Source organism: Macrobrachium rosenbergii, chromosome 23 (genome assembly GCF_040412425.1).
Source record: "Macrobrachium rosenbergii isolate ZJJX-2024 chromosome 23, ASM4041242v1, whole genome shotgun sequence".
NCBI lineage: Eukaryota > Metazoa > Arthropoda > Malacostraca > Decapoda > Palaemonidae > Macrobrachium > Macrobrachium rosenbergii.
This window is the reverse complement of record NC_089763.1, coordinates 14,676,741-14,702,188: the sequence shown is the minus strand read 5'-3', so window position 1 is coordinate 14,702,188 and position 25,448 is coordinate 14,676,741. Positions and strand designations below refer to the sequence as shown.

Here is a 25,448-nt window from a genome sequence, read left to right as displayed (position 1 = left end):
CTTCCCTCACCATGCTGAACGGAGAAATGACATAAAGTCTAGATCTGACCAATCGTGCAGCATGGCATCCATTGCCCATGCCTAAGGATCCGGAGCTGGGGAACAAACAGAGGGAGACGATGGTTTCTTGACATTGCAAACAGGTCTATCAACGGCTTTCCCCACCGTTTCCACAGGTTGCTGCACACCTGTGGATTCAGTGTCCACTCTGTCAGTAAAACCTGTTTGCCGCAACTTAATTCATCCACAATTACGTTCAGTTTGCCCTGAATGAAGAAGGGTCACAACGCTGGTACTGTTGTCTTGTGCCCCTAAGAGGAAGTCCTTGGCTGTTTCGTAGAGCAAAAAGGAATGTGTTCCCCCTTGGTTCCTGATGTAGGCAAGTGCGGTCATGCTGTCTGAATGGACCATGACTGTCCTGTTGAAGGCTTCTGCTGCGAACAACTGAAGTGCTAGATGTATCGCCTTCAGCTCCTCCACGTTTATGTGAAGGTTCCTTTCGGCTGGGGACCATGTCCTGGAAACTTCCATGTCATTGAGTAGAGCTCCCAACCCAGATCTGACACATCTGAATACAGAGTTAGGTTGGGGCTCAGTGGAAACAGACTTTCCTGTTGAGAATCTGTCCTCTACCAGCCACCACCGAAGGTCCTCCTTGATTTTGGGAGTGATGGGGAAGACAAACAAGTCTAGGAAGTTCTTCCTGTGCCAGCTGGCCCTGAGGAAAAACAGCAACACTCTGGTGTGTAATCTCCCCAACAGTACAAACTTCTCGATGAAAAACAGTACAGTATTATTCCCCGGAGGCTCGTCGCTACCGTTGGACTGGCTGAGAGTTAAGTCTCGGACTTTCCTGAGGCAGTTCTGGATTCTTTGCTGGGATGGAAAACCCCAAAAATTCAGAGAATCGATCTTCATCCCCAAATAAAGAATCAATTGAGTGGGAACTAGTTGGGATTTCTTGAAATTGATTAAAAGCTCCAAATCCTGGGCAAGTTGGAGTGACTTCTGAAGGTCCTCCGTGCACTGGGATCTTGAGGGGGAGCGTAGGAGCCAGTCGTCTCAACATAGACATACTGTACATTTATTCCCATTAGATAGAGCCACTTTGCTAGAGGGGGTGAGAACATGGGTAAAAACTTGAGGGGCTGTGGAGAGGCTGAAGCACAGTGCCTGAAACTGAAAGACCCTGCCCTGGAATATGAACCTCTGATACTTCCTGGAGTCTGGGTGTACTGGAACAAGCAAGTACGCGTCCTGCATATCAATCGTCATGATCCAGTCTCCCTAATGGATGGCTGACAGGACTGACTGGTTCGTTTCCATTCTGAACTTTATTGTTTGAATGAAGAAGTTCAGAGCACTGATGTCCAGGACAGGTCTCCATCCTCCCGATGACTTGGGAACGACGGAAAGGTGGTTGTAGAACCCTTCTGTGCTTAGATCTTCGACCACCTCCACAGCTTGCTTCTCGAGTTGGGCTGATACTTCTCAAGACAGGGCCAAAAACCTCTCCAAGCCTATCGAGTAGGCCGCCAAGTTGATGGGTGAGGTTGCTAAGGGAGGTTTCTCACAGGAGGGGTGATCCCTGAGAGGGAGTGACCCCTTTAGTGATGACTGAGCACCTTAAGTCCTGCTTCTTCGGAACCCCTGTTGTAAAAATGGTTACCAACTTATGGGCGCCGTCTCCCACTGCTCTGTTGGCGCATGAAAGCACCCCTAACCAATCCACAGAGAAGTTCTCCTGCAGAATGGCACAATCTTCTATCTTTTTGGCCAAAGCCCCTACAGTCCAATCGAGGAAACGTGGGACCTTGAAAACCTTGAATACATCCTTGATGAGGTGATCTAACTCCAAAGCAGTGAACAAAATCCTAGCTGAGGAAAACGCTGAACAATGTGTCACATGGACGAGGCTGGAGAAGTCCCCTTGAGAGGAGGCAGAAACTCCCAAGGAAGGAGCTTCCCCAGTGGCGGAGGACATATACTTCTGTCATATTAACTGAGAAGGGGGCATACAAAACACTGCTTTGCCCACATCTCTCTTCTCCAACAACCAGCTGTTGATGCAGGCCAAAGCTTTCCTGAGGGAAGAGGAAAGCACCATCTGAGGCAGCCTGGGAATCCCTGCAGGTTGACACATCACGAAAGGAGAACCCTGAGAAGACGGTGTCGCTGGAGAGAAGAAAGATGGGTAACATACTAAAAAGAGTCTCAGGAGTGCAAAATAATATATTGTCAGTTGTTCCTCATCCAAGGGTTCCTCCTCCAAGGAAATAGGAAACGTACGAGGGTCCGGAAGGTCCTGTGACACTGAAGCTGTTTCTGGAGGAGGCTCAAAATGTTGTCTAACTGACATTGAATAGGCACCAAAGACAGTTCCTCAATAACAGGAGAAATCACACCTGTCATGCTAGAAACTGGCTGTCCTACCTGGAGTACCGAACACTTGACGCCAGGTGGACGCGCTTCAATGGAAGCACTCACAGAAACAGGACACTTGGACACAGGGTGCTCACACACTGAATGATCGGACACTGGACACTTAATAGATGCGAAGCATTCCACGGACACTGAACGCTCATACACTGGGTGCTCGGACACTGGATGCACATACACAGGACTGTCATACACTGGGTGCTTAGAACCTTGGTGCTTGGACTTTTGGTGCTCGGTGGATACTTAAGGAACATGAGGAACTTGACTATGAGACTCAAAAACTGCAAGGGGAGCACGGACTGTGTGCCCTCTCCATAGCTTGCTTATGGAGAGGGGGTGAGTCATCTTCCACCGAGAAGCCAGGCCTTTTCAACAGCCTCGATACACTAGAATAGTGCCTACTGTGCTTTTTGGCCCTGTTAGAGTCCGAGTCGCTTGACGGCAAAGTATGCACATCCAAGCGGATACCGTTCCAGTGGTAGTCCACCAAGTCCTGGGACTTACGGACAACCAAGTACGGACAACAGGCTTGGTTGAGGAAGCAACTACCCGTGGGCAAACCCCACCAACCTCCCTTAGACTGCCAGTTTGCTTCCTCCCAGGTGGGCAAGGCAAGGGGAGTTTAGCAGGGACCTTGGTCTAGGAGCGTCGGTGGGACAAGTAGCAAACCCCTCTACTAACACTGCACTCAACACTGCACTTGCACCAACACCAACACTGTTAAACTTGTCCATCAGGACTCTAACCAAATTCCCAATCTGGGAAACGGCATTAACCAAAAGATCAAACTTCAGATCCACACGTGTGCTTCTAAGCTGGCAATGGCATTGAAGTCGGAAGAATGGGACCCAGGGATCAGAGTAACTGAAAAAGTCAGAGGACTGGAGATAGGAGAAAGGCAGTCACAGGTGTTGAAGGGACAGGTAAATCAGCAACATCTATTTTCAAATTATCATCCTGAATAGCAGAAGCTCTAACTTCAGCCCTAGTGGTTGCCTTCCTCAGTCTGTCACGGTGAGGTTTTTCCAAATGAGAATCCAAAATCTCCCACTTCCCTTTATCCCAGTCTTTACATTCATCACAATTAAGGTCTGGTGAGCAAACTTGCTCTCTACAGGAACAACACATGGTGTGGCTGTCATATTTAGCTGACATGAGTCTGGTCTTGCAGCCTTTACTGCAGTACCTAACACTAGACAAGCTAGAGTCTGACATAATAAGTCAAAAACAAAGTCAAAATGGGGAAAGTCACGATCAGAAAAGACATGAATATTAGCTATGCTAATTAAGATTAGTGCACTACCAAAAACACAGAATACTTTACCAAATGAAGAGAAAATCAAAACCATCCGGTGAAAAATGAATCCAAAGACTGCTCAACAACTAATGTTTAGTCATTGACCGGCAGAAATGAATTGAGCTCTTTAGCTGTGTTGTACCTACTCTTCCCCGAAAGTGGGTGGGTCAAGCTACCTACAACCAAAACAAAAGAGTGCTACCATGATTTCTAAACTTTGAGCTGCCGCGTAAAGTACAAACTAATAGCTATGTAATTGTTTGGTAAGTTATTTATATGAAAAGCAAAAATACTTACCTTACTTTCCACAGTGAAGAGCTACAGGATAAAACATTTTCTATAGCATCAAGCTAAAACAATCAACCTCTTATGAAAAACATTAGCAGCTCTAAAAATATGCATTCACCCATCTCATTTCAATAAGTTATCAGTTTATTTTCCTTCTCTTTAACATTCTTCATGAAACTGTGCAAAAGCAGCCAAAGAAATTGTGATGATCCAATTACAATACTTGTACATTATATACATCTTGCAATAAAAACCCAAAGTAAAAGTATTAACATAAATGAATTCCTCTAAAACCAGGGCTCGTTCATCTAATAAGCACAATCAAAGGTATTTAACTAGAAATAACGCAATTTTTATTTCATGTAAATTCCTGTTGCAATATTTAAGTACTCAAGTACTAAAAACAAAGAGATTACATGTACTGTATTACCTTAATCCTTTAACCGTTTAATATGTATATATATGTAGCAGGCCAAACCTACCTGAGCCGTTTAGTACGTATATATACAGAGAGCAGATGTTTTGATCGAGCGCAAAGTGCGTATATATACAATCGATTTTTTCCTGCCTTCCTTTCAAACTTAATCCACTAAAATATGTTTTTCTTTCTCTCAGGAAGTGACCATATCAAACAACATCCTTCCTCGATCCTTTTATCCTAATTTTCTGTTCCCTAATCCATATCCAAACAACATCACTTCTGGGCTGGTTCGTTTCTCTTACTCGACTTTGGACCCCTTGGGGGTGGATTTTAATCCTATGTAATTTTACCAGTCTGTCATTTTCATCATCTGTTTTCCAGCCTAATCGATAAATGTGTAATGTATTGACATTTATTCTGACTGAAATATAACAAATATACTCACTTGACAATTGTTATTAGTGTCTGCAATATGTTCACGGCATGTAACTGAACTCCTGATATACTTCATTCTGAATAACAACCGCAAATTGTTTTGTCTGTTTATTCTAAAATTGCTAAAATTGGCAATAATTATAATTTATTTCATCAATTCAATTCTTCTTCATGAAAATTACTTTACTTATGTATGTATATATATACATATATATATATATATATGTATGTATATATATATTATATATATATAATATAATATATATATATATATATATATATATATATATATTTCTGGATAAAGTCGTGTCACCGGTGAACCTCCCCCTAGTGTCGGAATAGTCCTTAGGCGGAGCGTCATTAAGTCTTGTGACCTTTTCTGGGCCTGGAAGAGGTCTGTTTGCAGCAATTCAGCCACAAACTATCAAGCTGTCCGTCTGGTATAAACTCAGCCTCCAGTCAAACTCTGATGTCCTGGCTTTTGTGGTCTTTGTGAATCTTACATTTTCACTGTTTTCCTGAAATCAGTTAAGGGATCCTTTACTGCTTTCTGCAGCACTCTTCTAGCGTACTGAAATGAAAAACCAGACTCAAGGCCCTTAACTTTCATCCCCCCTAAGGTCTGTGTATTAAGACATTTATTCCCGGTTTCTGGTCTTTGAGTAATATAACAAATATCTTTCCTTGTTAAAGGAAGTCCCAAAACTTTTAATCAGAGCTTCTAATTGTTACTGTCTGCCCTGTCTGAACCAATCAGTTTAGTTTGTCTCGTGGAACCAATCAGTTTGGTTTCCTCTTCAGGCATGAATTCCCTCACTAACTTTCTATCTACAATTGAACTCCTGTCATAGTACTCCCCTTCAGGTCTGTTTCTGAATAACAACAATTTTGTCAGGTCCTCTCCTTTAAAAGAGGAGGGCAATTGTCTTTTAGGCAGGAAGTATTTTTCTTAATACAAGCCTATTCAGGTGCTATTCTAAAATTGACCTACATTATTTTCATTACATGAACAGGATACTTATGTTATAATTTATTTCAGCGTTTCTATTTAAGTCTTTAATAGCATAAGAATGATGTTTATTTCTCTGTTACTATTTCACGGGTTCATTTTTGACAAAGGAAAATCTGTTTCTTAAAGCTATTTTTTCATATGATAAACTTCATAGTAGGTGGGTTAACATATGCGACTAGTGTTGCCTTGTATACATCATGAGTAGTGTATCGGCACCTCTCTGGGTGGGACTTTTGACATTCAGGAATCTCTATAGGATAGGTTCCGTGTTTTGTAGTTCATACTCCATCTGGTGGGCTCGCTCTGGGAGTAATGCTATTTAGCTTTCTCTGGTATATTTATAGAAATAGTGCTGAATGGACTATACGGGCCTTACCAGAAATAGTGCAAAATCCTTTATATATATATATATATATATATATATATATATATATATATATATATATATATATATATATATATATATATATATATATATATATATATATATATATAATATCGAATAACTTATTTAAATTTACTTATAAGTAAGTTCTGGAATGTCAGAACAAAGGGTAGGATACAGAATGAATAAACTTATACATGAAACAATGCACATGTGCAATAATCTAAATGAAAGTTATGCACAAAATTCTTACAAAAGAGGCAATGGTGTAAATTCATCCGACAACAACGATGAAAATCTGTCACCTACAAACAAAAACAGAGGGACAGACAACAAGGCCAAGACAGCAAAGTGAGGTATGTCTATGATGATTGTGAACGGGTTGCCGGTGATTTCCAGGACAGAGATTTCGTAATTGACTACAGTGGTGGTGGCACTGCATCAATACAAGAAAATTTTCAAAAATAAATTATGAAATTTATTGGTATCATTATTTTCTTCGTTGAATCATGCCTTTAATCGTGTAAAGGGAGAGAGAGAGAGAGAGAGAGAGATAACTGTTATCTCTGTATTGTTCTTTACCTTCCTTTGAACACTGGAAGTCATGTACAGTAATACAAACCCAAAAATTTTAGCATTGATTATTCATAACATTAGAGAATTCTGACAACGCTATAATAAGTATGGTTAGCATACGGATCAATGAACGGAGACAATATGATGTTTACATACATACATACATACATACACAACATACACACACACACATTATATATATATGCATGTGTATTTATGTATATATTTACAGTGCACATAAAAACACTGTACTGTACATGCAACATGGCTGTCATTAGCTACGTTGCCAAACGTCTCCCTGACTTATTATCTGACTAAAGTTAATCTGCATTCCTCAATTTTAGGGTTAATCTGGTCCTAAAAACGGGCTGTCCACAAGAAATACCATTCCGGGACAAGGCCAAGGTAATTTACAAACTGTCATGACTTGAGGAGTAAATAACCATATTTTTTTTTTTATTGCATTGTATCATTTACTTTCATCTGTGAGTCTGAGGTAGATATTGGACATTTTTAAAATATTGATAACTGGCGAATATGGAAATTTGTACGGTGGTGACGTAGGTGGTATTTTAGATGTTGGTATCCTTTGATTGAAATTATCGGTCACAGTTTACAACTCTAGTTACCTCCCACCTGCGGTGAATTTGGTGGGCTTGACATTAGGGCCTGGAATTATACTGAGTCCTTTTGAAAGATTCCAGTTCGTTGTTTCTTAGATGGCCAGTTTGGAATTCCCTTGTCGACGGTCAAAAGTCAGGAGGAAATTGGAAGTCGTTTCAGCTGCCTGTACAAAAGGGAGATTACTAAACATGCCCTTGCCCATTAAACAAGGAATTGGAATCTGTCAAAAGGACTGGAGATAATCCGAGGCACCATTCTCAAACTAATGTTCGAGTGGTTCCGTCCACCAAACTTAACACAGGTGGAGGGAAAGGAGAGATAAAACAACAGCTGATCCAGGATACCCGTCATCAGTTACACCAGAATATGCCTTTCTGATAGATAGATACATAGATAGATTATATATACAGTATATATATATATATATATATATATATATATATATATATATATATATATATATATATATATATATATATATAATATATATACCATATATATACTGTACACATTATTATACTGTATATGTATATATATATATATATATATATATATATATATATATATATATATATATATATATATATATATATATATATATATATATATATATATATATATATATAAATATATATATATATATATACACACACACACACAATATATATATATATATATATATATATATATATATATATATATATATATATATATATATATATATATATATATATATATATATATACAGACAGTCCCCGGTTTCGGCGGGCTCGACTTCTGACATTCCAAGTTCTGGCGCTTTTAAATATATTCATAAAAAAATTATTTCCTGGGTTACAACACATGTTCCAGGTTTACGATGCTGACAGCGCCGGTCCAGCCGGAAGAAATATGGCTCCAGAATGGCAGAATGGTCAATTTTGGAAGGTTTTCTGTTGGAAACTCAATGTAAATGCAGGTTAAATTGTTTTGAGGGCACCCAAAGGATTAAAATAAGGTTTTTTCACGATTTTCAGACGTATTTCAGGCGAGCGCCAGTCCGGCGATGATCAAAAAGAAATATGCATCAAAACAGCAGAATGGTCAATATTTGGAAGGTTTTTATTATTAGAAACCCAATATAAATGCAGGATTCGTTATTTTCAAGACACCCAAAGGATTAAAAAGTAAGGTTTTCTTACAATTTTCGACGGTATTTCGGACGGCGCCAGTCCGGCGGCGATCGGAAGAAATATGCACCCAAAACAACAGAATGGTCAATATTTGGAGGTTTTATTATGAGAAACTCCATATAAATGCAGGATTCGTTGTTTTCAAGACACCCAAAGGATTAAAAGTAATGTTTTCTTCACGATTTCAACGGTATTTGGACAACGCCAGTCCGGCGATCAGAAGAAATATGCATCCAAAACAGCAGAATGGTCAATATTTGGATGGTTTTTATTATGAAAAACTCAATATAAATAAAAAGGATTTGTTGTTTTCAAGACACCAAAAGGATTAAAATTAAAATTTTCTTATGATTCTCGACGGTAATATTTGGGATGACTCAGTGTCAAACACATACATGGAAGAAAATTTACATTCAGCGGATTTTTCATAGAGCAACATTCACTAATTACTGATTTTTATTTTATTTTCATGACTAAATACATTTTTTATGATGAAAAAAATTATTTACTAATTTTAAAATATTAATATTAAGTAACCATAGCAAGTATCGATAAAAGTTAAATTAAAATCGCTAAATCATAAAACTGCTTACCGATGTAATCACTTCATTCAATCTCTCTCTCTTTCTCTCTCTCTCTCTTCTCTGATAATTCTCGAATAATTTCACTTCTCAGATTTAAGTAAGGCCAACCGCCCATATCTTTCTCTGTATTGCATATATCTTTCAAAAAAATATTGATTACTGTAAATAAACATGAAAATATACTAAAATCCCATCATCGCTTGTGTGACAATTTTTTTTTTATTGCTTTTTTGTAGGCTTATGACGATACCTGCTCGGGGGATTAGAAGTAGCCAATAACAGAGCTCGTAGCAACCCCTTCTCTCCATGACGATACGCTATTGGCTGGCAGGACTGACAGTAGCCAATAACAACTTGTAACAACCCCTCTTCCCCTTCCCGCCCTCCTTGACGACATGCTATTGGCAGGAAGGGTGGGATTTAACAATCACAAAGCTTGTACCTCACGGGCTTTGTACACACTATAAAGAGGTGCGTAGTATTTTTTCTCTCTCCAGCGTGAGAGAGAGAATGACTACATAAGATTTTTCTAACAAATTTGTGGGAGATGACGACTAACTACGTTTGTAGATATATAAATGACTTACCTAATAATAAGTGCTAATTTTCAAATATTAATGAGATTAGATAATAATAATACAATAATATACTGAAATTACAACATTCATGCATTTTCAAAGCAGACTAAGGGCAGAAGATCTCTCTCTCTCTCTCTCTCTCTCTCTCTCTCTCTCTCTCTCTCTCTCTCTCTCTCTCTCTCTCTCTCTCTCAAAAGGTAGAATGAGAAATGGATAGATATATTATAAATTGATACTAAGTTCAGCCCTTCACTCTCACAGGAAAAGATACTGCCAATTTGAGTCTCTTTACCTATTCACACTGCATGTGTGTGTGTGTGTGTGTGTGTGTTCATGGTGCTTTAAAAGTGCTTAGTAAAAGTAGTAGTAGCCTACATCTTTGGAAGACAAAGAAAAAAACAATTTTTTGTTGTCAGTCGCAGTAAAGAGAAATGGATTAACATTCCTCGAGAGATTAAAGAGATAAACTCTCTCTCTCTCTCTCTCTCTCTCTCTCTCTCTCTCGTGCCAGCAAAAGAATGGCTGAATGTAAGTCTTAGTGGTAATTCTCTCTCTCTCTCTCTCTCTCTCTCTCTCTCTCTCTCTCTCTCTCTCTCTCTCTCTCTGGGTGGAAAAGGGTAATGGTGTTTAAGATGACTTTGAAAAGATAATAATATAATTTCAAAGATTAATAAAGTAGTAACAGGATAATAATTTAAGCTATATTTGATGTAGGATAATACTTAAAGTAAAAATGGGAGAGCAATGTAGTTCTGTGAAATTTCAAGTCTTTTTCTGGTGGATAAGTGGTGAGGCAGTCTCTCTCTCTCTCTCTCTCTCTCTCTCTCTCTCTCTCTCTCTCTCTCTCTCTCTCTCTCTCTCTCTGGCTTCAAAACAGTAGAATGGTAAAATTTTGGAGGGTTTTTCATGAAAGACTCAATAAAAATGAAGGTTATGTCATTTTCAAGATATCCAAAGGCTACTCAAAGGTTAAAGGAAGGTTTTCTTACGATCTTCAACGATTTTCCGGTTTACGACGATTTTTCGGCTACGGACGCGTCGTCTGAACAGAACCCCTGTCGTAAACTGTAGGGACTATATTGTAAATATATATATATATATATATATATATATATATATATATATATATATATATATATATATATATATATATATATATATACACAGTAAACCCCCATATTAGCGTTCTCATGATTTGCGGACTCATGATTCGCGGGTTTCTCTATGGAACATATCTACCCATTATTTGCGGAAAATTCGCCCATTCGCAGTATTTTCAATGGGAAATATTCACTAATTACTGTATTTTCATATAATTTTCATGAATAAATGCACCTTTTGTGATAAAACTATTGAAATACTCAGGTATAAGCATTTTTACAGGGTTTTTCTTGTGTTAGACTATCAAAATGGGCAGTTCTAAGTGTTTTTAGAGGGGTTTTTAAGTATTCATGAGTTTTAGCTATTCACGGGGTGTGGGACGCATCCCCATGAATATGAATAAAGCATGTTAAAGAAAAAGAAAGGGATTGTATATATATATTCTTATATTTACTGTATATATATATATTTATGTGTATATGTATATATATATATATATATATATATATATATATATATATATATATATATATATATATATATATATATATATATATATATACACACACATATGTACATTACACACACAAACATACACACACACACACACACACATATATATATATATATATATATATATATATATATATATATATATATATATATATATATATATATATATATATATATATATATATATATCCATATATATATGTGTGTGTATATACAGTATATTTATATATATATATATATATTATACATATACATATATATATATAATATATATATATATATATATATATATATATATATATATATATATATATATATATATATATATATATATATATATATATATATATATATATATACTATATGACCATTCCCATTAGTAGAATTTTCACCAGTCATGTATTTATGTGTCTTCTCTTTCTAGCCATGATACTAGTGATAATTTATCCCTTGGCTGCAGGATTATAAACGTGGCGACATTTGGTAAATAAAATTCTCTTAGAACCTTCCCTTTTTTGACATTCTAGAATTTAAAATAACAGGTTACTACAAATGGTCACTGGAATCATGAATGTTACTAATTATCAGATTTTTCTTTGACAGGCCATATAATGGCATATATTCTTTCCAAAAGATCTTGCATATTGTAACCTGTATAATCCTGTTTTTGGGCTAAATCTAGATTCATGTTATGAATTCTACATCATCCATCTTGCGATGTTTTGTAAATAAAGAAGTTTTAAATAAAAGTAAACTGTATGGAATTTATAAGTTTTATACACACACACACATATATTGTATACAGAATGGACAGGCAAGTATTACTGACATTTCTTACTTGACCTAGTACAAGAAAAGGATTACATTGTAACCAGAAGAGTGTTTTTGGACAGCAATTATAGGATTATAAATGTCGTTACATTTGTAAATAACTTTCCTTAGACCTCATTACATGTGCATTGTTTCATGTACATAAGTTTGTTCATTCTACATCAAAAAGCTTTCTCTGTAAAAGTTCAGAAAATATATATATATATATATATATATATATATATATATATATATATATATATATATATATATATATATATATATATATATATATATATATATATATATATATATATATATAAACAAAATCCTTTTAAAGTAAGTGAAATGGAGAAATTACACTGATTAATAAACTGTACCAGCTGAAGTCACACTTCAGTGCATCGAGACAGCTGAATGTCTGCAGCATAGCAACAAAACAAAGCAATCAAGTAAGTATTGCTACCTAATTTTTATGTTTATTTTTTTATTTTAAAATTTGCTACTCAACATTAGGGTGCATCTTCATGGTAGGCATGTTTCTGATGCAGGGAAATATGATAATTTCTAATTCTTAACCCACATTCTTATTTTTGCAAATTTAAGCCCTCATAAATTCATTGTCAGTATTGGAGTTATCCATCATAAGCATGCGAGATGGAGGGGAGTGAGAGGGGGGAACACTCGTGAGTAGTGGGGTAGCCCAATCTACACACACACCACACACACATGCATGCACACACACACACAAAGGAGGTCATGATGTGGCAAACTGGTTGGAAGAGGCACTCAGCTGTGTAGAGGATCTTCATAGGCAGCCAATGAGAGAATGTTACTAATATGACATATTCATCACACATTTATATCAGCCACTCAAAAGTGATGAACAAAATGACATATATGACGATGTTGCTTAGGAGCCAATAACAGTCACAAAAGCTCTTAAACTGGAGTGTGTTCTCCCAGCCATGAAACTTCAATGCCAAAGTCATGTCGCATCTCTATCAGCCACTCAGAGGAACCATACAAAATGAAATTGTACATGATGATGTTGCTTTTAAGTCAATAACAGTTGCAAAAGCTCCCAAACAGCAGAGTGCTCTCCCATCCCTCCCCATTCTACTCTCCTGCCCCTCCTCACCCAAAATGTGATTACCCTGGTCTATACCCCACAATACCCACTTATTAGTGTGCTATATGAACTGTTCATAAGTTACCATTACGTACTTCTGCCTACGCAGCTTTGCAAACCAAACAGAAGGCTTTTCTTACATTGTATATAACCATGTACTGTATATATTGTGGCAGGCTGCAGTTCCATACAGACAGTGCTGAGTTGCAAATAATGAACATGCAAATAATTAAGGTAATACTATAACTGCCAAAACAGGAAAACATCATCTGAAACCATCTTTAACAATGGAAATGATATGTCTAAAGGCTTCAATTTGCACATCATTAGCATTATGAAATACCACTTTAAACTTTACTACCCCTAACTCTATTGTTGCCATACAACTGAGGTTTTCTTAAATAAGCTAAACCTAAAAACACAGACACCTTTGAGTGAAAGTATACTTACCTATCAGTTTCTTTGCATTTCAACTTCACTTCAACCTGTCGAGGGTTCCCTGTAATGTCGCATATTGTGCCCTCAGAGTAAAAATGAGATACATGTCTCTTCCCCAGCTTATACTGCTTCTCTGGATGCTTTATGGAATGGGATAAAAAAACAAAGATTAGGTAGGATGAATAAACAGAAAGTTGGAAAATATGCTGTATTGTATATTTTATTACTACTGTATTAATATGAACATAGGTTTATGAGTTGTAAATTTCAACAAAACAAGTTTTGAATGGCAATACAACATATACAAACCATAGCCTTTTATATGGGAGTACCTTTCAGCAAAATCTGAAAACCAGGTGAACTTGGTAACAAGGTGGTTTACCAGGTGGTTAACAAGTGGACATGGGGGACGTGTGGGGGAGTATCCCTCACTCACCAACCATCGCACTCACTTTTCCTTCTACCACAGGAACTGAGCGGAGCAGTTGAGGTTGGACTAAATATATAAGGCTATGGATTGTATACCAAGGAAAAATAAAATTTGTTATTCAAAATTTGTTATGTGTTCCTGTGGGAATACAAACCATCACCTTTAATATAGGAAACTTAACCCTTAGGTGGGAGGTCAGTCCCCTTCAACTGACTGGAGTTGAGAACCTCCATGGAATTGCCGTAATCCCAGTTACCTTGCAAGCAAGGGAGGTCATTACTCCTGAACCTCTACTGGTCTGACAAAATTGTTGGCCAGAGTAACAGGGTTCTGGGCCTGAGTGCCCCTTGTAAAGCGATTAGGGGTTACTCATGTAAGGAATTGTTCAGAGAACCATAAAGTCTCCCACAGGATACTTCATGTCAAAATGCAATGTGGTCCTGGTAAAACCCAGAATTGAGTGCTGGACTAAACTCTACAGAGTCCCCTCTCCCCTTGTTACAAGAGAGAGGATGTGGGAGATGCCTCCCATTAATCAACCAGGAGGGGATGCCTCAAGTTCATTCACCTGAACCCTGCCTGACTTTAGTGTGTACTTCAGCCCAGATGCTGCTCTTAAAAGAGGGAATAAGGATGAACTGGAATCCAATCATTTCACTTCCACCTCCAGACTTAGGGACATCTCACAAAATGGAGTTCTGGTGACAACACTTGTTAGACAGCCATCACAAGTCCAGAAGAAAACTGTTTGGGTCTTGTGAGCAACATCCCTTGGGTAGAATAAGGAACTCAGAGTCTGATATATCAGACCCCCCCTCATTACCCAAAAACCCGAAAGTCCAACTAACACTGGGGGATGGACTAATGCCCTTAAATTCGAGATTTGTCCCATCGGAAAGGAATCAGCCTCCGAGTTCCTAGACAACTCTTTCCAGTACTAACTGGCACTAATGAAAGAAGGCAACACTCCAAAATCCAGAAGTTGACAACTTCAAATATTACTGAAAAGCACAACTGGCACAGCAGTACCTTATCCAGATCTCCAACTTTGATTTGGGGCGAAGAAATGAAACTCTCAATCTCATCGAAAGAGACGAGACTTAAGCTACTGTTTCTATTAACCCTTAAACGCCCAAAAGTGTCTGCTGTATGCCAACGGGGTTTGAGAGTTAGCACCAAAGCAGAAAGAAAGTTTTTTTCAAAAAATCACAGCACACTTAGTTTTTAAGATTAAGAGTTCACTTTTGGCTCCTTTTTTTCTCATTGCCTGAAGTTTAGTATGCAACCATCAGAAATGAAAAATATCATTATTATATATAATATTGGAATATATGACAGCGAAAAAAATTTCATATATAATTGTATACAAATCGCTGTGAGCAAAACGGTTAAAGCTAATGTGTTATTTTTTTTCGTTGTATTGTACACTAAATTGTGATGATTTTGGTATATAACAAATTTTAAAACAATCAAAGCAACACAGAAAATATTATCACAAAAATGATGCATGAATTCAGTAACGTCAAGCTGGACGTAAAACAAAAGGTTTTTTTAAAAATTCACCATAAATCGAAATATTGTGCTAGAGACTTCCCGTTTGTTGCAAAATGAAGGTAAATGATTGAATATTACTAGAATGTAAGAGTTTTAGCTTACAATTGCATTTTTCGACCATTTCGGTCGTGTCAAAGTTGACCGAAGGTTGAAATTTCAGCACTTATCGTGATTTATATGAAAATATTTCAAAACTGATAAAAGCTACAACCATGAGTTATTTTTTGTTGTATTCTACATGAAATAGCGCACATTTGAATATATAAAACTTTATGTAACGGCTAAAATAAAACAGTGCAAAAATTACGACAAAGTGACTAAATAATTTCTGAGATTTTCAGCAGAGTTAGCGGGAGCGGAGGTAAGGAAAAAGTTTTTTTTCAAAAATTCATCATAAATCGAAATATTGTGCTAGAGACTTCTCGTTTGTTGCAAAATGAAGGTAAATGATTGAATATTCCTAGAATGTAAGAGTTTTAGCTTACAATTGCATTTTTCTACCGTTTCGGTCGAGTCAAATTTGACTGAAGGTTGAAATTTTGGCACTTACCGTGATTTATATGAAAATGTCAAAACTGATAAAAACTACAACCATGAGTTATTTTTTGTTGTATTCTACATGAAATTGCACACATTTTCATATATAAAACTTTATGTAACGGCTAATAGAAAACTGTGCAAAAATTACGACAGTGACTAAAGAATTTCTGAGATTGTAAGGTCCTGACGCCGTCTCTTCCAAACACTTGTGTGTTCGTGTGTTCGTCGTCCATCGAAGTGGCGAGATGTTTGGCGTCTTCACAAACAGAAACATACATACAGTTTGATACAGAAGATTCGTTGGAACATTATGAGTACATGATTAGAATGCTTGCATGGCAATGCAAGTAGTGGTGATTGTACATACATCAAGACAACAATGGTTAGGGAGAAACAGACGGAAATATTGTATGGTTGAAATCGCGTTCCTTTAGAGAAAGAAAACGAGATGCTCTTGTTGTCTTGTCCACTCCGATGGATGACGAACACACGAACACACACGTGTTTGGCAGAGACGGCGTCAGGCTCTTACAAGATTTTCAGCAGAGTTGGTACGGACGTAAGGAAAAAGTTTTTTTCAAAAATTCACCATAAATCGAAATATTGTGCTAGAGACTTCTCATTTGTTGCAAAATGAAGGTAAATGATTGAATATTAATAGAATGTAAGAGTTTTAGCTTACAATTGCATTTTTTTACCATTTCGGTCGAGTCAAAGTTGACTGAAGGTTAAAATTTTGGCACTTATCGTGATTTATAATTTATATGAAAATATTTCAAAACTGATAAAAGCTACAACCATGAGTTATTTTTTTGTTGTATTTTACGTGAAATTGCACACATTTTCACATATAAAACTTTATGTAACGGCAAATAGAAAACAGTGCAAAAATTATGACAAAGTGACCAAAGAATTTCTGAGATTTTCAGCAGAGTTAGAGCGGATGTAAGGAAAAAGTTTTCTTTCAAAAATTCACCATAAATCGAAATATTGTGCTAGAGACTTCTCGTTTGTTGCAAAATGAAGGTAAATGATTGAATATTACTAGAATGTAAGAGTTTTAGCTTACAATTGTATTTTTCGACCATTTTGGTCGAGTCAAAGTTGACTGAGGGTTGAAATTTTGGCACTTATTGTGATTTATATGAAAATATGTTAAAATTGATAAAAGCTACAACCATGAGTTATTTTTTGTTGTATTCTACATGAAATAGCACACATTTTCATATATAAAACTTTATGTAAAGGCTAATAGAAAATGGTGGAAAAATTACAACAAAGTGACTAAAGAATTTCTGAGATTTTCAGCAGAGTTAGCTGATGCTTTCTTTTCGGATAAGAAAGAAATTCGTGCATGTGCAGCTGGGTCACGCTTGTAAACAAAACAACAGCGTGACCCATGAACTCTCAGCATCCCTCAAGGCGCATGATTTAAAATTTTTCACAAAAGAGGCCTATAAGTATTTTTCCGCGAATATTTAAAAAGAACTTTTTGTAGTCGACGTATTTTACGTCCACTTGGCACCCAACAGACAACTTTTGTCGACGTAAAATACGTCCAGTCGGCGTTAAAGGGTTAAGGAATGTTGGATGAGAGCGATCTCCACCCTAACATATACCTAATGCAATACAGCAAGCCAAAAGACATACAAAAATATATATAAAAATTCACTAACTCATTTTTGAAACACCGATGGCCAAAATTTGAAAAATGCGGGCAATCGCCCATCTCACAAGGGTGCCGCTATTGGGCCCGCCATCGTTATTGCAGGGTACTGTACATCTCCCACGAACCCCCACGCACTTCCACCCATGCTTAGTCTGTGTTTTATTTTGGTCTTGAATATACATACATTCAACTGGTTTTAACTCTTTGTACTTTTTGCCTGCAAACTTGTGATTTTTTTCATAATGCCCCCTAAGAAAGTGAAGAGTGATGGTGAGAAGAAGGAGCAGAAGAAACTAATCATTCAAATAAAGAAAGAAATTATAGAAAAATATGAACGTGGTGTTCGTGTGACCGACCTCACGACCATCTACAAGATGGCCAAGTCGATGATTTCGACAATTTTGGAAAACAAGGAGGCCATTAACCCTTTAACGCCGAAGCCCTATTTACAAAAACGTCTCCCGTATGCCGGGCGTTCGTGAGTTAGTACCAGAAGGAAAAAGTTTTTTCAAAAATCACAGCAAGCTTAGTTTTTAAGATTAAGAGTTCATTTTGGCTCTTTTTTCATTGCCTGAAGTTTAGTATGCAACCATCAGAAATTAAAAAATATCATTATCATATATAAATATTGGAATATATGACAGCGAAAAAAAACTCGTATATAATTGTATACAAATCGCTGTAAGCAAAACGGTTAAAGCTAATGATTTTGGTATATAACAAATTTTAAAACGATCAAAGCAACACAGAGAAAATATTATCACAAAATGATGCATGAATTCGTAACGTGCGGACGTAAAAAAATGTTTTTTTCAAAAATTCACCATAAATTGAAATATTGTGCTAGAGACTTCCCGTTTGTTGACAAATGAAGCTAATTGATTGAATATTACTAGACTGTAAGTGTTTTAGCTTACAATTGCAGTTTTCGACCATTTCGGTCGAGTTAAAGTTGACCGAAAGTCGAAATTTTTCTATTTATCGTGATTTATATGGAAATATTTCAAAACTGATAAAAGCTACAACCATGAGTTATTTTTTGTTGTATTGTACATGAAAATGCGCACATTTTCATATATAAAACTTTATGTAACGACTAATATAAAATGGTGCAAATATTACGACAACGAGATGAAAGAATTTGAGATGTTTGGCGAGTTACCGCCAAGAGACGTAAAGAAAATGTTTTTAAAAAATTCACCATAAATCGAAATATTGTGCTAGAGACTTCCAATTTATTGCAAAATTAAGTTAAATGATTGAATATTACTAGAATGTAAGAGTTTTAGCTTACAATTGCGTTTTTACCATTTCGGTCGAGTTAAATTGACCAAGGTTGAAATTTTAGCAGTTATCGTGATTTATGTGAAAATATTTCAAAATTGATAAAAGCTACAACCATGAGCTATTTTCTGTTGTATTCTACATGAAATGGCGCACATTTTCATATATAAAGTTTATGTAACAACTAATGTAAACGATGCAAACATTACGACAACATGACGAAAGAATTTCTGAGATGTTCGCCGAAGTTACAGATGAGTAAGGAAAAAATTTTTTTTCATAAATTCACCATAAATCGAAATATTGTGCTAGAGACTTCCAGTTTGTTGCAAAATGAAGGTACATGATTGAATATTACTAAAATCTAAGAGTTTTAGCATATAATTGCGTTTTTTGACCATTTCGGTCGAGTTAAAGTTGACCGAAGCTTGAAATTTTGGCAGTTATCGTGATTTATATGAAAATATTTCAAAACTGATAAAGCTACAACCATGAGTTATTTTCTGTTGTATTCTACATGAAATTGCACATTTCCATACATAAAACTTTATGTAACGACTAATATAAAACAGTGCAAACATTACGACAACGTGATGAAAGAATTTCTGGCGCGGACGTAAGGAAAAAGTTTTTCAAAAATTCATAAATCGAAATATTGTGCTAGAGACTTCCAATTGGTTGCAAAATTAAAGGTAAATGATTGAATATTACTAGAATGTAAGAGTTTTATTTTCATAATTGCGTTTTTTGACCATTTCTGGTCGAGTCAAAGTTGACCAAGGTTGAAATTTTGGCAGTTATCGTAGTTTATATGAAAAATATTTCCAAACTGATAAAAGCTACAACCATGGGTTGTATTTGCTGTATTGTACATGAAATTGCGCACATTTTCGTGTATAAAACTTTATGTAACGGCTAATATAGAGCAGTGCAAAAATTATGACAAAATGACGAAAGAATTTATGAAATTTTCGCTGAGTTACCCCCTTCGGCATAAGAAAAAAGTTTTTTCAAAATTCACCATAAATCGAAATATTGTGCTAGAGACTTCCAATTTGTTGCAAAATGAAGGTACATGATTGAATATTACTAGAATGTAAGAGTTTTTAGCTACATTTGCATTTTTTCGACCATTTCGGTCGAGTCAAATTGACCGAAGGTTGAAATTTTTTGTAGTCGACGACGGTACGTCCATTCGCACCCAACAGACAATTTTAGTCGACGTATGATACGTCCAATAGGCGTTTAAGGGTTAAAAAGGCTAATGTTGCAAAGGGTGTGACTGTACTTAATAAGGTGAGATCCAAAATGCTCAAAGAGGTAGAAAAAATCCTTTTGAAGTGGGTAAACGAGAAACAGATGGAAGGTGATAGCATCAATGAGCCAATCATCTGTGAGAAAGCTCGGCAAGTTCATCAGAGTTTGCCAAAGGAAACCCCCTCTACTAGTTCCACGCCTGAGGAGTTTAAGGCTAGTAATGGGTGGTTCGACAACTTCAGGAGGGGAACTGGCATCCATTGTGTACTTAGGCACAGTGAGGCTGCTAGCGCGGACAAGGCTGCTGCAGAGGCGTACGTGACCAAGTTTGCCAAGTATATCCCGCAGCAAGTTTTCAACTGTGATGAAATGGGCCTCTTCTGAAAGAAGATGCCCAGTAGGATGTTCATCACCCAGCAAGAGAAGGTGCTGCTGAGCCATAAGCTCATGAAAGACAGACTACACTTTTGTTATGTGCAAACGCAAGTGGCAACTTGAAACTAAAGCCGCTACTCGTCTACCATTCAAACTACCGCTGTGCCTTTAAGCAACACAGCACGAATAAGGCCAGACTGCCTGTAATGTGGAGGGCCAATAAAAAGGCATGGGTGACACGGAACTTGTTTATGGAGTGGCTGGAAAAAAGTGTTTGCACCGCCCGCAAGCCAGTACCTAAGCATGAACCAGCTTCCCCAGCAGTGCCTTCTGGTCATGGATAATGCCCCGGTGCACCCTCCCTACTTGGCTGACAGCACTGAACATGACTTCATACAGGTCAAGTTCCTTCCACCGAATGTGACCCCTATTTTGCAGCCCATGGACCAACAAGTCATTTGTAATTTTAAGAAATTATACACCAAGGTGCTCTTCACTAGATGCTTATGTGTGACTGAAGATACAAAATTAACTCTAAAAGAATTTTGGAAGAACTACTTTAATATTTTACACTGTATAACCCTCATCAACAACACAAGGAATGAGGTCACGTACCGCACATTAAATTCTGTATGGTGGCAACTTTTGCCCGAGTGTGTAACTGACCATGACTTTGAGGTGTCGATGCAGAGATTGTGCAGGAAACTGTGTCCATGGGCAACAGTATGGGTCTGGAAGTCAACGATGAAGATGTTGAAGAACTGGTCGCTGAGTGGAGGGTTTTGCCATGGATGAACTTCAACTCCACAAAGAAGGAGCTTGCTCGGGAGCAGTTAACTGACAAAGAGGAGGGCAGGGAGGAAGTTACAGATGCCAGCAGTGAATTCATTAAATCCACAATGGAAAAGTGGAGTGATGTCCAGAGTGTCCTTGAGTTGTACCATCCAAACAAAATTGTCATGAACAGGATCATGAACATGGTCAATGAAAATTTAATTAATCATTTTAGAACAGTTATGCAAGGAAGGAAAAAGCAACAGACATTGCATAAGTTTGTGATTAAAAGTGCACAAAAAAACCAGAAGAGATGAATCTCTAGAACGAGATCTCCCTGACTCAATTATTTAAAAATTAATTTCTATTCAGGACAGCAGGGACCAAATCACCCAAACAACTACAGTTGAGTCGTTGAGTTTACTTGCCATAACAATCCACTGCACAGAATACATAATGCAGAAAACCTGACAGCAGCGAACAGTCCATTCAAGCACCTGCACTGCTCAAGGAAGTAAAGTATGATACACCACTTAACTTTACTTAAACGTAAGTCATGAAGGTGATGTTACTGCTCATCCACCAACAAGATTCTCACCATTCCGAGAACCTACTACATTAAATATGCTGCAAACTCTGCAAGAATGATACAATGCAGACGAGGTGCACCCAAAAGGCAACCATCTGAGACTAAACTCATCCCAGGTGTGTGGCCCCCCATCTTCAGATGCTTCTGAAATCAAAGCAATACCAAAGGCAAAGAGTAAGGAAACCCTTAGAAAGGTTTCTGTCGCTGAAGAAAAGCAAAAGCATTCTTAACGCTCGCCATAAAAACTGAAGTGGCAAGGAAAATTTTAAATCAGCACTTTAGTGCCGTATCAGGCACAGAAACAAACACAAAAAGTTTACAGAAACAATACAAGATACCTTGTGGCAACAGAAGACCAAGAAGGCTGCTCCTGCCAGACAGGTACTGTGACATTACAGGTACACAATCCTTTATCCAAAATTCTAAAAACCAAAAACATTTTGTGGGAGGATAGAGAGTCAATTCATAAGGTTGGTGGTTTAGTGTGCTAACGGCTGACCCGAGTCATTTGGGTGTGTGCTGCTACTTAAATTATTGTTCTTATGAAATCCCAAGAATTGACCTTAGAAAACCCCAAGATTAACAAAAAAATCCCAAGATAATAAAATAATTGTACATCTCTCTCTCTCTCTCTCTCTCTCTCTCTCTCTCTCTCTCTCTCTCTCTCTCACTCACAAAAGATACAGTACTGCTAATTTGAGTCTCTTTACCCAATAGATATTAGCACATGGCATACACTGTGTGTGTATTCATAATGTTTTTAAAAAATGTACAGTACAGGTAATACATCTTTGGAAGATAAAAAACCTATTTTTGGTAGTCGCTGTTGAGTCCTCAAGGAGTTACCTTCCGTGGTCTACCAGAGCTCCATGATGACCAAACTAATATCAAAGAATTCTCTTCTAGTTGGTATTTTTGGCCAGGTATTGTGTCATGATGATCAACATCATAACACCTGATGGAGTATATAATGGACTCAAAGATAAGAGGGCACTTTCCCTTATCTTCAGCGAAGTTGAACCCAGTTTTTCCAACGTCAAAGAACCTGCAAGAAAGAGAAGTGACTATTGCGCATGCGCGTCCGCCCTCTTGTTTACAACTGGGCTGTTAAAGACCAAGGAGCCATTACTCTCTGTTGGTCAATGCAGGATGATCCCTTGCCCAAATCTCATGCCTTTTCATCACGGAAGTGGGAGGGTTTTGAGGACTCAACAACGACTACCAAAAATAGGTTTTTCCTATGTCAAAAAGTTCCTCATTGGACTGGTTGGCACAGTTCTCAACTAGCACACTGCAGGGCCCGAGTTTGAATCTCCAGCTGGCCAATGAAGAATTAGAGGAATTTATTTCTGGTGATAGAAATTCATTTCACGGTATAATGTGGTCCGGGTTCCACAATAAGCTGTAGGTTCCATTGCTAGGTAACCAACTGGTTCTTAGCCACATAAAATAAGTCTAATCCTTTGGGCCAGCCCTAGGAGAGCTGTTAATCAGCTCAGTGGTCTGGTTAAACTAAGGTATACTTAACTTTTTCCTATGTCAAAACCTGTTTTATGGTAGTGTGGTCGCTTGTTTCGTCCTCAAGGAGCTTTACAAAGAAACTGACAGGTGATGAAAAAGGCTTAAGCTTTCAATTTTTAATCCCAACACCCCAAAGGAAAAAACATTTCTGGTCCGAGGTCAAGCCACTAATTTCAAGTCCCATTCTTTATTCCAAATACTCTTCAGGTTTTGTACCAAGGAACAAGAAACTATACACGAACTTACGTTTTAGGATGCAGTTCTACAGTGGCTTATCTAAGCATGCTGGGTTTAGTTGCAGTACTGTTGCCCTTCTCCCAGCGAATAGTTAGCATACTCACCGTCAATAAGACCCTTGGTTTTCTGCTGTAGCACCTAGGGGTTAGGACTAACCACACCACCTACTGATAAACAGCGTAGTTGAATTTGTTCGAGCACGTGGCAATAATTTTTTTGTGTGTGTGTGTCCACGATGACCACCCTGTACATTCGGAGGCTTCTTTGAAAGAGACATTTCTTAAGGCCAACGATGTACTTACTTTCCTAATATCATGTGACCTAGGAAAGGAGTGTGGATTTGCCCTTTCAATGAGAGACACTACAATCATTCTCAAGCCCTTGTAGGAAGAGTGATTAGTTTATGCTAAGGTGTAGGAAAGTAGGAACCTCTGGGATGTTTGCCGTGACTTCTAAGTAAACCTTAAGTGCTTGAACTGGGCATAATGTCTTGTCTGCTAAATTGAGTTTTCTTATAAGAACAGATTTCCTTTATAAAGGATCCTCATTCTTGGCCAGGAATGAGGAGCCAGGGGACAATAATAATTGATGGTCAGCTGTTTGCATGATGCTTTGTCCCCGTCTAAGAGAGCCCAGTTCACTAATACAAGCTCCTGATGCTAATGCAATCAAAAAGATCGCCTCTTGTAGCATGTGTGTTGTGGTTGTATTGGGTCCGCTGAATTGAGGGGCTGATAGAAGTCAATGCACCTTGTTCAGGGAACAAGTAATTGGGAGCCTTTTGGGAGCAGGCTTTGTAGAGCAGTCTGCAGAAAGGAAGTGACAACTTCTATACTGGAGTCAATCCCGAATCCATAAAGCAAGGGTTCCATTAATGCAGCCTTGTAAGCCATGATTGTTGCAACCGCAAGGCGTTTGTCTTCAAAAGAGTATGTAAGAAAAATAAAAAGTGTTTCTATAGAAATCTCATCTGGGCTCTCAATATGGATATAATCTAACCATATCTTCCAAACAGACTAGTATTGCTGGAAAGATGATGTCTGTAATTTTTGCACACTTGGTACCTAGCAATGTTGGGTGAGTAATTTTCACAATAGATATTTTAAAAATCCATACGTGAAGGTCTTGGCTCAGAAAGGAGGATGCATAAACAACATTCCCTCTTACTGTCTGGAATAGAACAGCAGACGATAGTGGAATTGATCTTTTCGTCCATTGTTCAAGTAATAGGAACCAATGCCTGTTTGGCCAATTTGGGGCTTTAAGTAAGCTGTTCCTTGGAAGGTTAGAAATTTCCTCAAAACTTTCAAAATCTGGGACAATGGAGGAAAAAGATATCGTCCTCCCCTTGTTTCAGTCCTTAGGAAGGCATATCTTCCTGTTGCTTGATTGTCCAGGTTCGGAGACACATAC

General features: G+C 37.4%; 1 protein-coding gene across 1 annotated transcript in view; it reads right to left on the bottom strand.

Annotated features, from left to right (window-relative positions):
• LOC136851294 (endoplasmic reticulum lectin 1-like) overlaps positions 1-25,448 on the bottom strand; it is an 89,238-nt gene that overhangs the window by 18,607 nt on the left and 45,183 nt on the right. The window contains exon 9 of the mRNA XM_067125289.1: positions 13,818-13,945. Coding sequence (XP_066981390.1) covers positions 13,818-13,945 — 128 coding nt within the window. The remainder of the gene's footprint in view (positions 1-13,817; positions 13,946-25,448) is intronic.